Source organism: Bidens hawaiensis, unplaced genomic scaffold, assembly GCF_021521415.1.
Source record: "Bidens hawaiensis isolate Kalapana, Puna unplaced genomic scaffold, B.hawaiensis_p1.1 tig00006950_1, whole genome shotgun sequence".
NCBI lineage: Eukaryota > Viridiplantae > Streptophyta > Magnoliopsida > Asterales > Asteraceae > Bidens > Bidens hawaiensis.
In genome coordinates, this window is record NW_027491476.1 from 1,249,365 (window position 1) to 1,264,377 (window position 15,013).

Genomic DNA, 15,013 nt, shown 5'->3' on the forward strand with positions numbered 1-15,013 from the left:
ATCGATTTTCGTAAACTCAACAAGCTTACCATCAAGAACCATTACCCGCTCCCTCGTATCGATGATCTTTTCTATCAACTTCAATGAGCCGCATGCTTCTCGAAGATCGATCTCCGTTCAGGTTATCATTAACTTCACGTTAATGAAGATGACATACCCAAGACTGCATTCCGTACTCGATATGAGCATTACGAATTGTGTGTTATCCCTTTTGGGCTAACCAATGCATCCACGGTTTTCATGGACCTAATGAACCGTGTGTGTAAACCCTACTTGGACAAATTCGCAATTGTTTTCATCGATGACATTTTGATCTACTCGAAATCCAAAAACGATCACAAAGAGCATCTACATGCTATCCTTGACCTCCTACGGAAGGAACAATTGTATGCCAAGTTTTTGAAATGTGAGTTTTGGCTTAAAAAAGTTCAATTTTTGGGCCATATTGTTAATGACAAAGGTATCCATGTCGATCCCGCAGAGATTGAAGCCGTGAAGAATTGGTAGAGGTCCAACATATTTGCTATTTGAATTACTTGTTTACTTTACGCATTTGGAGAGGTCCAACATATTCTCAACATAGTATGATTATACGACCGTCATGTTTAACCGACGCCCGATTTGCTTGGCAATAGTCTCTTGACACTTACTTGCTCATGGTTTGGTTACATTTACCACTTTATTTACGCTTTGCTATATCTTTCATATTATATTGTAACTTGAAAAAGTGGTGGCATGCTCACTCAACATTATTGTTGACAAACCTATTGTATTTTATACGCATATGCAGGTTATCGCTTGAGTTGAAGACTTGAAGTTATGGACACCTAGTCGAGACTCTAGGATTATTTATCAAGAAACAATTTATTTGACTTTATTTTGGATTAGTATTATCATTATGGATTATTTGCTATATTTGGATTTTATTGGTTATTTATGGATTTTGTTTTTGGAATTTAATAAAATAATTATTAGATATTGTCACATTTATTGTATGCTAGTTACCTCGAGCTATGATCTATCATGCTCACGCCCTAATTTCCGTCTTAGGTTGGGGAGTGACATGTTTGATCCGGTAAAATCTAAAATAAAACGGGTCTTGACTGTGGGTTCCACTAGATTATTTAATAATAATAATAATAATAATAATAATAATAATAATAATAGTAATGATTATGATAATAACAATAACAACAACAATAATAATAGTTGGATCTTACTTGTCCCGTTAAAGACATAGGCATAGGTTTAAGTGGACAACAATATCGGTGATCGCAGTTTTTGCGCTGTTCTAAATTTTAAGATAACCTAATATGTTTTTAAGACCGTATTCCTCCGATTCTGATCCCATTACAACTATACCTTTTCAGGGACGAAAAAAGGATAAGTGTGGTCAGGGGTCCTGTTCGGTTTTCTTTCAAGTCTCTATTTTACGATCCTAGTCCATAACTAAATGTTTTCCCGGTTAATTAACAACTGAAATTTGGGGGATTCTAGCCTAGGTAGTTTTACATTGTCATCTGATTTAATCAACAAACTTGTGTTTTCGTTTAATTTACTTTTTTTCTTAAATTAATTTTTAATAATAGTTTTAAATTAGTATTTTAATTAAAACCCCCTTAAACAAATATCAACAAATAAGTAGTGTCTGTAGTTGAATCTAATTAGCTAATAAACGTAATTTAAAGAGTCTCATGGGTTCGATATCCGGACTTACTTAGCTTTACTAGAGTCGATCGGTTCACTTGCCAGTTAGTAGTTTACTCGAGTTTTAGAGAGTCTAGAGTATTACTTAGTGTTTATTTTAAGTTAAATTAATTAATAATTATTAAACTACTCTTAGCACATCAATCACTCCTTTGTCTCTAACAAGTTACCTGAAACATGTTTAAAAATATTTGATAAGCAGAAAATATTGGTGAGTACATTCATTTGTAAATGACACATTTCACAGTTACAGCATTAAGATGTTTTTATATCTGCCTGCTTACAAGTTACCGAAAGGTACTTGTCACTCGACCGCATCTATGATTGTGGTCATATTACTTATTGGTTAACACTTTTCCTTCATTTATTTTTCTCCATTCTTCCTTTTGCTTTTTTTATTTCTTCATTTTTCCTTTGATTATTTTATAGTTTGTTATAGTGTCCCCTCCTTATTTTAAATCTCGTCCTCGAGATCTATTGGAATAAGTGTGGATACTTCCGTTTCATTTCTGAGTCTAATTCCCAAGTATATTTTGGTCCACGTCTTGAATCCAACTTCACTTTAACCAGAACTATTCTTTTATGCTTAATATTCTTGATTTTTTCTATCTTCAATTTCTAAAGGTTTCTCAACAAATTTCAACTTTTCATTTACCTTTATATCTTGAAGGGGTACTTTTAATGATTCATCAAAGCATTTCCTTAAGTTGCTTACATGAAATACATCATGTATAGCTATCATTTCCTCTAGTAATTCTAGCTGATAGGCTGTTGGTCCAATTCGTTTAATAATTTGGAATGGCCCAACAAACCTTGGACTCAGCTTTCCTTTTTTCCTGAATCGAACTACTCCTTTCCATGGGGATACCTTTAGTAACACTTTATCTCCCACTTGAAATTCTGATGGTTTGCGTCGATGATCTACATAGCTCTTTTGACGATCTCGTGCAATCTTTAATCTTTCCTTGACTTGATTTATCTTGTCAGTAGTTTCTTGTATAATTTCTGGACCTAATAGTTGTTTTCCTCCTATTTCTTCCTAACACACTGGAGTTCTGCACTTTCATCCATAAAGTGCTTCAAATGAGGCAACATTAATACTTGTATGATAACTGTTATTATAGGAGAATTCTATTAGGGGTAAATGGTCATACTAATTTTTGCCAAAATCTATTACACATGCTCTTAGCATGTCTTTCAATGTTTATACGGTCCTTTCACTTTGACTGTCAGTCTGCGAATGGTATGTTGTGCTTAAATTTAACTTTGTTCCCATGGCTATTTGGAAACTTTTCGAAATATGAGAAGTAAAACGGCTATCCCGATCAGATAAAATGGATAAATGGAACTCCATGTAATGAGATAACTTAGTCTACATACAGTATTGTTCCATTTTTGAAAGTTTCCTTCATTTGTATAAAATGAGCTGATTTTGTTAATCTATCCACAATCACCCAGATTGTGTCATTACCTCTTCCTGTTGTAGGTAATTTAGTAACAAAATCCGTTTTTATTAATTCCCATTTTCATTCTGGCATTTCTAATTGTTGAAGTAATCCTGATGGCTTTTGATGTCCAGCTTTGACTTGCGAACTAGTTATGCATTTCGAAACATAATTAGTTATGTCCTTTTTCATTCCTATCTGGTTTTCTTCAAATCTTGATACATTTAATCTTTTCCAGGATGTATCGTATACTTGGATTTATGAGCTTCTTTGAGAATCCTTTCTCATAGATTTCCAATGATTGGTACCCAGATTATATTATCCATTTGGAGAATCTCATCATTTCTTTTGACCAGTTGATCAATGGTACCATTTCTTTTCTTATCAGCAATGTTATTCCCTTCCATTGCTTGTTTCTAGGCATTTTTCACTTTGTAAATTAGATTGATTTGCAGTTCTAATCTTAGAGCTCGTACTCTTTTAGGTTTCTCATGCTTTTTTCTGCTTAATGCATCGGCTACTATATTAGTTTTACCTTCATGATACTGGATTTCACAATCATAGTCGCTAAGAATTTATCCAGCGTCTTTACCTCATGTTGAGCTCCTTTTGCCCAAAAATATATTTTAAACTTTTATGATCTGTAAATACAGTAAACTTACTACCATACAAATAATGTCTCCAGATCTTTAGGGCAAAAATTATTGCTCCCAATTTTAAATCATGTGTTGTGTAATTCTCTTCACGCTTCTTCAATTGTCTAGATGTGTAAGCAATAACCTTTTCACGTTGCATTAATACACATCCAATCCTGATTTAGAAGCATCACAACAAACTGTGAAATCTTCATTTCCTTCTGGTAGTGCAAGTATTGGGGCATTTGTTACCTTTTACTTCAAAGTTACAAAAGCTTCTTCTTGCTTGGTCCCATTGAAACTTGACATTTTTACATGTTAAATTTGTTAACAGAACCGCTATTCGGGAAAATTCTTGAATGAAGCGTCTATAATATCTTGCTAATCCTAAGAAACTTCGAATTTATGTAGGAATTTTAAGAATTTCCAATTTAGTGATAGCTTCAACTTTGACAGGCTCTACATGAATACCTTCATGGTTAATCAAGTGACCTAGAAATTGTATCTATTGTAGCCAAAACTTACACTTTGAGAATTTAGCATAAGGCTTCTCTTTTCTCAATAGTGTCAAAAGTATATGAAAATGTTTGAAATGATCATCAGTAGTTTTGGAATAAATAAGTATATCATCTACAAAAACGATTACAAAATTATCCGATACTGTTTACATATCCATAAATGCAGCTGGTGCATTGGTTAGACCAAACGACATAACTGTAAACTCGTAGTGACCATATCTTGTTCTGAAAGCAGTTTTAGGAATGTCTTTCTTCCTGCACTTTTTATTGATGATATCCCGAGCGTAAATCTATCTTAGAAAAATATCGAGCTCTTTGAAGTTGATCAAATAGATCATCAATTCTCTGTAGTGGATACCAATTCTTAATTATGACTTTGTTAAATTCTCTATAATCAATACACATACGCATTGACCCATCTTTCTTTTTAACAAACAACACTGGTGCTCCCCAGGGTGATGAATTTGGGTGTATAAAACCTTTCTCTAGCAATTTGTCTAATTTCCTTTTCAAGTCCGACTTTCTGTTGGTGCTAATCAATACGGTGCTTTAGCAATTGGTGTTGTTCCTAGTATCACATGAATTTTGAATTCTACTTCACGATCAGGCGGTTGTCCGTATAGATCTTCTGGATAAACATCAGAATATTCTGATACTACCAGAATTTCTTTTAGCTCATTTCATTTGGAGCTAATGATTATAGAAATCATATATACTACACCTTGCTTTCTTAAGTAATTTGTCGCTTTCATTACTGATATAAACTTTGTAGGTATAGAAACTGTGTCTCCTTCGATTGTAATAGTCTCTCCTATTGGCGTACAAATCTCAACAGAATTCTTGTTACATAGGATTTGAGCATGATTGGCTGCTAACCAGTCCATTCCTAATATAACATCGAATCCAACCAAATTCATTGGAAGAAAATTTGCTTTAAAGTTGTAACCTAGTAAGTATATATTTTCTCCTTGAAGTACTTCATGAATATGAGTGGAATTCCCATCGGCTGTTTCTACTATGCAAACTTGATTAAGTTGGGTTAATGGTTGATTTAGGGCTTGGAAAGAATTCATGTTTATGAAACTTTGATTTGCTCCGGAATCAAACAATACTTTAGCGTAAACGTCATTAATAAGAAACGTACCCGCAATGACGTGCGGAATCATTGCTGCCTGAAAAGCTCGCACATTCTTCTTAGGACCTCTGTATTCTTAGCTTTGTTGTCAAGCACCTTTGTCAACTTTGGGCATTTTGGATGGATGTGGTCAGGTTCTTCGCAGTTGTAGCAAACACGGGTTTCTTTTCTTCTACATTCTTCATCTAAATGTCCAGCCATCTTGCTATAGTTGTAGTACTTAGTCTTTTTAAAAAATGTCTCTTTCTACAGATTTTATAGAATGGCTAAACATAGGATTGCCATGCTCGTTTCTTTCAAAACTCTTGGGAAATTATCTGGGCTAAATCCTTCTTTTTGTTCTCTTCCTATATTCTGATTAATTCGTCTGTCATGGTATTGTCTAGCTCAGCTGCTTCCTCAATAGTCTGAGGTCTAGATGACTTTACCAGATCACGGATTTCACTTACTAATCCCCAAATATAACAAGAAATAATACTGATTTTGGCAAAGCCAAAGCCGGTACCATTCTTGCATACTCGAAGAATTTTTCGTATACTCACGACATTTCACACCTTCCATCTTGTGGTTTAAGAACATAGTAGCAATCTTTTTCTCTTTTATGTGGATGACATAATTTCCTTTCTACTATTTCTGTGAATTCTCCCCAAGTCATAGTGTAAACTATGTTACTTCCTTTTGCCTGGAGGATTGTATTTTACCATTCTAATGCTTCATTAATGAAGAGATTAGAAGCATACAATATTTTATCCTTTTCATCACATTTATTGATTCTTATAACAGCATTTGTCTTTTCTAACCAGCGTAGTGCTTAAATGGCTCCTTCATTTCTAGAAAATTCGGTCAGCTTATAGCCCAAGAAATCCTTGTAAGTACAACTATTAATTTTTGACTTTTTGGGTAATTTATTTCTATTTACTCCATTCACTTTATTACTAGCCTCAGTGTCAGAATTTCGTTTGTTGTTCTCGGTCTTATCCCTAATTACAGTTACTAGTTGCCTAATAGCCTCAACAATTTGAGGAATTGCTTCAGCAGTTCTCTGAGCTATCATATTTTCAATAGCATTCGTATTCAGAAGATTTTCTTCATTGGAATTGTTTTGGTTTTCACTGTTGTTTTAGTTAGAAGATTCTTCAGTCGACATTTGAATTCCAAACAAGAAAGGAATATTAATATAATAATTAAATAATAAAGTAAGCAAGATATTAACACATAAGCGCAGAATATATTAACACATATGTATAGAATATGTCAAAATCGTCGATAATTGTGACATTTTCTCTTTTTTATATATATATGCATCATCATATTCTACATCTAATCTATATTTTCTATACATACATACACACCTTTTTTTTACAAGAAAGAAATTACGATAATAAACATATATATATATATATATATATATGTATGTATGTATATGTAGTCTTCATATATAAGGTTCTCGATCATAATTCTAAGTGATATTTTTCCAATATTTCTCAGTATATTGCCGGTTTCAATTAATTCTTCCCCATAGTGAAAGAGTTCTATTGTCATTTTCGGTGTCATTGTGGGGTAGTTGGACGTCTCGGCTTGGAATGGTGCATACGGATTTGTCATCATTTTGTGGAATTGCCAATCATTTATCAACCATTCTTCCAACTGAGATTGGTTTAAAGTTCACCAGTGGGGGAGTATGTTCTCTTGGTTTTGAGTGGGTATGGTTGATTTGATCGAGGTTCCTGCACCTGTATCACTTAGTATGGGTTGAAAATTTTCACATTGATCTAGGCATCTACCTAGCCTTTCTTGCATTGGTAATTGAAAAGGGAGTTGTGGTTAAGATAATTGTGGTTCTGTTGGTGGTTCTGGTTGAGGTTGTGGTGTTGGAACTACTATTCTTCTCTTTTGTTTTCTCATTACCCTTTTTCATTCCTTATACCTCCTTCTCTTTTTTGGCTTTGATTGCTCTAGAGGTTGTGCTTGGAATACCGTAGGTTCTGGGTATTCTGTATTTTGTTCACTTGAGTTTCCCACTTCCATATCCACAGTGTTAACAGATATGTTTTCGAAGGTTTCGACGATACTACTCATGATGCTAATCAAAAACATTAAAACAACAAACTCCAAAAGCAAAATCATATTATTTATATTCATGTGTGGTTAGAATCTTATCCATATGGTTAACACATATGTTAACACATTTATTTTCTAACTCTTAATTATAAGATTAGGTATTGTTAAAATACCTATATTGCTTAAAACAGTGGCTCTGATACCACTTCAGCTGTCACAGCTCCTGATCACTATACCCCGGGAGGGGAGCTGTGAACATCGAGTGGTGGTATAGGTATTTATTTAAATAATTTGCAGCGGAATATTTTATCAGGACCGTAGTTAGGAAAAAATGATCAGAGTTTATAAACACCATGATTCTTATTTCATAAATTGGGATTAAAATCAATTTTTATACAAACATAAGTTTTATAGGGTGTTCATTTAAATTTTAATCACAAAGTAGTTGTTAAATGTTTAGATTACATCGAAACAGAAGGCAAGCGGGCAACAAGCTGCGCCGCTACCCCCTTTTTGAATTGCAAAACCTAATCTACAAAACACATTTCTTTATTCTGGTGACAATCCACTTATTTAAGCTGGAAGCCCGCAGGCATCATTCCTTTGTCTCTAACAAGTCACCTTAAACATGTTTGAAAATATTTGATCAGCAGAAAACACAGGTGAGTACATTCATTTGTAAATGACACATTTTACAGTTACAGCATTAAGATGTTTTTGCATCTGCCTGCTTACAAATTACTGAAAGGTACTTATCACTCGACCTTATCTATGATTGTGGTCATATTACTTGTTGGCTAACACTTGCCCACAATACTAGTAGTAACCATCCCTTAAGTCTATAGAGACTTAATCACTGTAATGTAATTAAAATCCTTTGAAAATATATTTAAAAACATTTGGACTATCTGTCATGAGTTTAATAGGTTTGGAAAAGCATCATGACAGAATTAAAAAATCAGTTGTCTCACGCAAATGTGAGTTGTATAAAAACTCGAATGTCTCACCTTGAAAATTTACAATTAGCAAGTCTTCTGATATTAAACACCTAGTGTAACATCCCGAAATTTCCAAAATAATATTAATTATATTACTTAATAATAGAGGGAAAGTTTACTCGGGTTATCGGGAAATAAATAAATAGAGTAGGAGTTGGTATGGGTCGGGCTAGTGTTGGGTAATGGATGTGGGTTATGGACTTGGATTAATGGAGATGGGTTAAATGAGAGTGGGCCTTAGGTCCATGGGATTTAAGGGATATAAATATCCCCTAAACCCAAAATATCTTCCATTCCATTTGTTTTCTAACACCCCAAAACACACACACCACACACCACAACTTCGCCGGCCGGGCCAAGGGAAGAATCGGGCAGATCCGAGAGAGAGAGAGAGAGAGCGGTTGGTTGTGATTAACAAGTAAACAAGATCCAAACAAGCTCAAAAAGGTATGATTCTTGATCTTTGAAGTTTAAAGATCCAAGCTTTTTAGTGTATAAACGACCGAAAATGGTCGGGAAGCGTAGTGGGTGATATTGAACCATAACAAGGGTGTTTAAATCGCTCGAAATGCTGGACAGAAACCGAAACAGCGGCTATCTGGGTAACTTCGCCTGCAACTGGGCAACTTCGCCTTCAAAGCGATAACTTCGCCTGAGGCCAAGTTCGCCTAATTGATAACTTCGCTTACGGACAAGTTCGCCTAATTGATAACTTCGCTTACGGCCAAGTTCGCCTAACTGGTAACTTCGCATGAAGCCAAGTTCGCCTAAGGTTTAACTTCGCCTAAAGCCAAGTTCGCCTGATGACAACTTCGCCTAAAGCTAAGTTCGCCTAAGGTTTAACTTCGCCTAAAGCTAAGTTCGCCTAAGGTTTAACTTCGCCAAAAGCCAAGTTCGATTAGAAAATAAATTAAAAATCTAATGAAAAATGTGTTAAGACAGTTAATGGAAATAAATTTTTTCCAAGCTGACCTGGCAGCTCGACCCCAGCCAGGGGCTCTGCCCCTTGGACCCTGCTAGGGGCTGCCGCCCCTAGACCCCACTGCCAGGGGCGCTGCCCCCGGACCCCCGTTCGTTGTGGGTCATATAAAGATAGAAGTGCAATATGAGAAGTGATAGTTAATTGATATGTATAATTGTTATACAGTCAGCCGTGCACAGCTGAGGAAAGGGATTACGATTAACGGTGAACGTAACCGTGTTCAGGTGAGTTTCTAGCCCCATTCCTTGTTATGTTTTCGGGGCTGTGTGCATACTCGATGTGTTGTTAATACATTTATCCTAAGTGATAAGTGTATGTCATATGTGATATATGTGATAGGTATGAATGATTGCTTGTCGGTACACGAACGATCTTCGGATATTGCGCGTACTGTCAGGTTATAAATGAGGGTACGAATATTATATATGGAAGATGTACGAATGTTTCAAATGAATACTTGCCGGGGCGTGAACGATCTTCGGATATTGCACGTATCGACAAGGGGTATGGTTGTTAAATGAATGATGTAAAGAACGCCTAGAGTGTTCTTATGTTATAATGTAATTTTTGTATGTGTGAAGTATGTGTATATAGGTACACGAATAGTATGTGAGTCCTACGTTCGACATAGTAAGTCAGGGTGGCAAATCCCTCTAACTCCTGTTGGACATAGACTTGGCAGGTGATGGCGTAGCAAGCCTTATACGTGATGTAGATAATAGGTGTAAGCACAGGAAAGGACTGTGAACCTTATACGTGCTGATTTTGTAGCATAGGGGAGGACTGCGAACCTCGTACGTGCTATGAATTAGGTTGCAACATAGGGAATGACTGCGAACCTTGTACGTGTTGTGGATGTATTTCAGCATAGGAAAGGACTGTGAACCTTATACGTGCTGATTTTGTAGCATAGGGGAGGACTGCGAACCTCGCACGTGCTATGAATTAGGTTGCAACATAGGGAAGGACTGTGAACCTTGTACGTGTTGTGGATGTATTATGGTATAGGGAAGGACCGCGAATCTTGTACGTACCATAAATGGTGAACATAGGTAGGGACTGCGAACCTTGTACGTGTTCACGACCTTGAGTACAGGTATAGACGGCGGACTATGAACGTACTCTCGGTAGACTGAGGTTAGTGATTGTAGATATGTATGTATGTATGGTAGCAAGTATGTACGTAGAACAGAAGGTAACTAGTGACGTATGGATATGTATCTACGGATATTTATGTATGTGTATGTATTGTATGACGTTCGATTAACTAGAACTCACTCAGCGTAGCTGACTTTTAGTATGCACGCAGGTGAGCTGATTATAGAGTTAGCATGAGGATGGCATATGGCATGGATTGAACGGCTGACATCTGAAGAAAGAAGAAAAGATGTTTTAAATATGAAGTTTTGTGTTTTGGTATCAAAGAAAAGATTTAATGTTTTGTAACAAATGAATGATGTTTTACTTTCCGCGAAAAGTTTTAATAAACTCTGATTTGCAGAACTGTGTTTATGAGTAAATCCGACGCTAAAGTAGGGCTACCGGGTTCGGGGCCTTACACCTAGGTTAAGCACAATTTAGTATATCTAAGTTAATATAAACCCCATAATCATGACGACCACGAGACTAGAAACTTTACACGTTGGCACAATGTCTTACCTTGTTCAGGTAGAGCCTTTGGATTCGCGTATAAAAGTTTCTTTTGATCGGAGAAGGTATCAATAAGACTACTCGAGTATTATACAAATACTCTAATACGTGAGAAATAAAGAGAGAGAGAGAGAGAGAGATGATTTTTGGATGAGAAAGTGAAGTCTGGATCCCAACCTATTTATAGTTAAAACTGGGTCAGTTCGCGTATCGCGAACCAACACCAAAAACTTCGCGTCGCGCGAAGTAAACATAGGGTTGTCGAGTCAGCCCTAGCTATGCCATGTGGCGTGACACGTGGCAGGTAGCGTGTCTCGTCAGCGTAACCTACACGTCGCGTATCACAATGGGTTACTTAAGGGTCCGTCGCGTATGGCGATAGCCGCAATAATATCTGGATAACTTATACGTCATCACGTATAGCGATGAGACTAATCTAAATCCGTCGCGCTGCACGATGGAAGGATATTTAAAAATTTTAATTTTTCACAAAAATACTAAGGCGGTCCTTTAAGCCGCTATCGCCGCGAGCGTTCGAAGTGCGCCACATTGCGTCCATCGCACTTTGCCCGAGCCCTTGCCCATGCGCGTCCACACTCCGCTAGGATCACTAGGCGTGATTTGTCACATAAGAATATTATTATATGAGCTCTCTTTCTTATAAAAAGCTTACATGTTTTCTAATTTAGCGATGTGGGATAAGAACTCACATTCTTATTTATACCAAGATAAAAGCATTCTATTTTCTTTACTCAATTAATATGGAATTGAATTTACTTCTTTTATAAAAGTTAGCCAACATGATTAATTTGTGAATAGGTTCCAAAATCATTTCTATATCTATATTTTATTCTATTAAATAAAGAAAAGCGTGATAGAGCAACTCGAAGACTTTAAAAGACACTGAGAAATTGTCTAAGAATAATACTTTTATAAGTTGGTTTTATATTCTTATTATTTAAATAAAAAATTAATAAGATGATGTGTTTATTTAAATACACTCATTAACAAAAATAATAAAATAAGTTCATATTTTACAGTTACTTTTAAACTTCTTTTCTTATTTAAATAAACCTAAAGAGCAGATAATATACAACGGTACATATCCACTCCTATAGAATCAGGTATGTGAAGCAGTAATACATACCCACTTCTATTATAAGGACGAATAATACACCACGGTACCACACCCTAAGCATTAGGCATGTGAAGTAGCATAGGCTTTTCATAACAATGTAATATGTGGCTCGAAGTAGTAATTATGAAAGTGACAATGACCATTATATAACGTATTTGACTAAAAAGTAATCCATAAAATACGTATACTCACACAATCTTATACTATATGAAAATCATAAAAATAAAGTTTCATGATTATGTTTCATAAAATTATAAAAAGAAACTTTCACGATAATTTTCTATATAACTTTTCTTTTTCAACGCAGCGGGATACAGCTACACAAAAACCTTGTAGAATAACAAAGTGCCCAAGAGTGGAGACTTGGTAAGAATCATTCTATTCTTATTAACAAAACAAATGAATCTAATTTTTTTTCTTTAAACCATTAAGAATGAGTGGAGTGGAGTGGAGTGGAGTGGAGTGGAGTGAAGAAAAGGGTAGATATTTTGTGATTTGGAATAAAATATGTTAAATCAGATATTTTGTGCTTTTGGAATAAAATATGTTTTCTTAATCATGATTAAGGAGCATCAGGTGCTTGTTAAGCCACCCCACCCAATGTCCTTGTTCAATAATCCCGTAATTCGATATTGTTAGTGTTATTAATCCGATTTAATGATGATCCAACGGCTGCTACTCGACACAGAAACCAGCCAGCAGCATTCATCATACAAAAAAGAAACCACTTTTGACACCAACATGGTGATCATATTGGGTTGTTTACTATGTGCTTTGATTTGTGCATTGGGGCTTAATTCGATTGTACGTTGCGCATTAAGATGCAGCCGGAGGTTGGTTTACGAGGGTGGTGGCGTGGCAACGCCCACCGGGGTTAAGAAAAAGGTGTTGAGGCAGATTCCGGTGGCGGTGTATGGTGTCGGAATTGAGATTCCGGCGACGGAGTGTCCGATATGTCTTGGGGAGTTTATGGATGGGGAAAAGGTTAGGGTGTTGCCACAATGTAATCATGGGTTTCATGTGAGGTGCATTGATGTGTGGTTGGCTTTGCATTCGTCGTGTCCGATTTGCAGGCGGTCGTTGGCGGAGATGCCGGTGGTGGTGGTGGGTGGTGGTGTGGCTATTCAAGAGGGTGTTTAGGTTAATCATGATTTAGTTGAGATTGTGAAGTCAATGGTGGTTAGTTATTTAAAGCTTGTTCGTGTAAAGAAAAAGAGTGTATGTTTGTGTTGTAACATAAATAAATAGAGTTTTAGTGTAACCAACGTGAATGAAGAGGATTTATAGCTATACAAATTATTGAGAAAGATTTTAGCACTGGTCCAAGACAAACTACTGATATATTATTTAAAAAGGGCAGGGGTGTTGATGCTTTGTTTTGAAAGCACGAAACGGTTAAACCCGTCTTGGTTTGGATTGGCAATAGATTTTGCAGTATGTATGGCTCGGTTTATGAATGTTCAAACCGTATCAAATAATTGGTCTTATGGTTTATACTCGATACCGGTTAGAAAAACCGTTTACCATTTATGGAGTCTTTTTTTCTTTTTTTTTTTATCATTTTCTTTTGCTGGTATATTATAGACATTATATAATATAATGTTTTAATAAGCCCAAATTATACAAGCAAACAAATAAATCATTGGTAACGGTTAGGTATGGAGGTATTGTTTGGTTTTTGTTTTTTAGGCCGTTTATTATTGAGGGGCTTTAAAGTTTATTTACGTCATCGTCACGTAAGAAACGAGGCTTCGAAGCCCTTCTCCAAAACGTTCCGCCGTCATTTAAAGCCCCTTTACCACACAATATATATTTATGCATATATATGTATATGAGAGAGAGAGAGAGAGAGAAAAGAGCATCAAGGGCACACCAAAACAAACCAAGAGCGCCGGTCTTCATGAGCCCCCCCCCCCCCCCCCTCTTCAACCCCCCCTTGTGCGCGCCATAGCGAAGGATTTTAACAGTGCGCTGCATCATATGCTAGTAAGTTAGGAATAATAAATTACTATTAGTTAGGGATGTAAACAAGTGAGCAGGTCTTGAGTTCATTCTATTTAAGTGAACAAAGTTGGAGCTTGGTCTACTTAATTTAACATAGTTCAAGCTCAACCTATTTAACTAAATAGAAAAAATCAAAAGTAAAAACATTCCTAGGATGTCAAGAAATTCAATCAAAATGAAAGGAAATGAATGTCTTCCACCCTTCCTCTAATGTCCTACCAAGTCAATGTGGTTGACTCACTTCTAGTTCTTCTACGTATAAAGTGAGAAAACACTACATGATACATTTTTTCATAAGAATGAACTGTTATATATTTATAGAGCTGTAAATAAACCGGACGTCCGGATGTTTGATTGGCGAGAAGTTTGTTTTTTTTGTCCGTTTAATAAACGAACCGGACATGAACATAAAAAATTTGTTCGATAAGCTTCATGAACGCACACGGACGGACAGCGTTCGTTCAATAGTTTTCGTAAGCGTCCGATAATGATTATACTTTTTGAAATTAATATGTAATCTAAATGTTAGTTTGCTCATGATAGTCGTTTATGTATGTTTCTCCATTAATATTTATTAGTGCCTATTAGTATTCTTTTGTCCACTAGTGTCCCTTAATGTCCATGTGTTCGTTTGTTCATTAGTGTCCGTTAGAGTTCGTTTGTCCGTTTGCGTTTGTTTACAATGTTTACGAACAAACACAAACGGACACGGGCAAACCAAATTCCTTAATGGACGGACG

The 15,013-nt window shown here is 35.9% G+C and overlaps 1 protein-coding gene across 1 annotated transcript; it reads left to right on the top strand.

Moving 5' to 3' along the window:
* Nucleotides 1-12,926: 12,926 nt before the first annotated feature.
* Nucleotides 12,927-13,409, top strand: LOC143633946 (RING-H2 finger protein ATL72-like). The gene has a single exon (XM_077102153.1). The coding sequence runs from the start codon at nt 12,927-12,929 to the stop codon at nt 13,407-13,409; it is 483 nt and encodes a 160-aa protein (XP_076958268.1).
* Nucleotides 13,410-15,013: the final 1,604 nt, after the last annotated feature.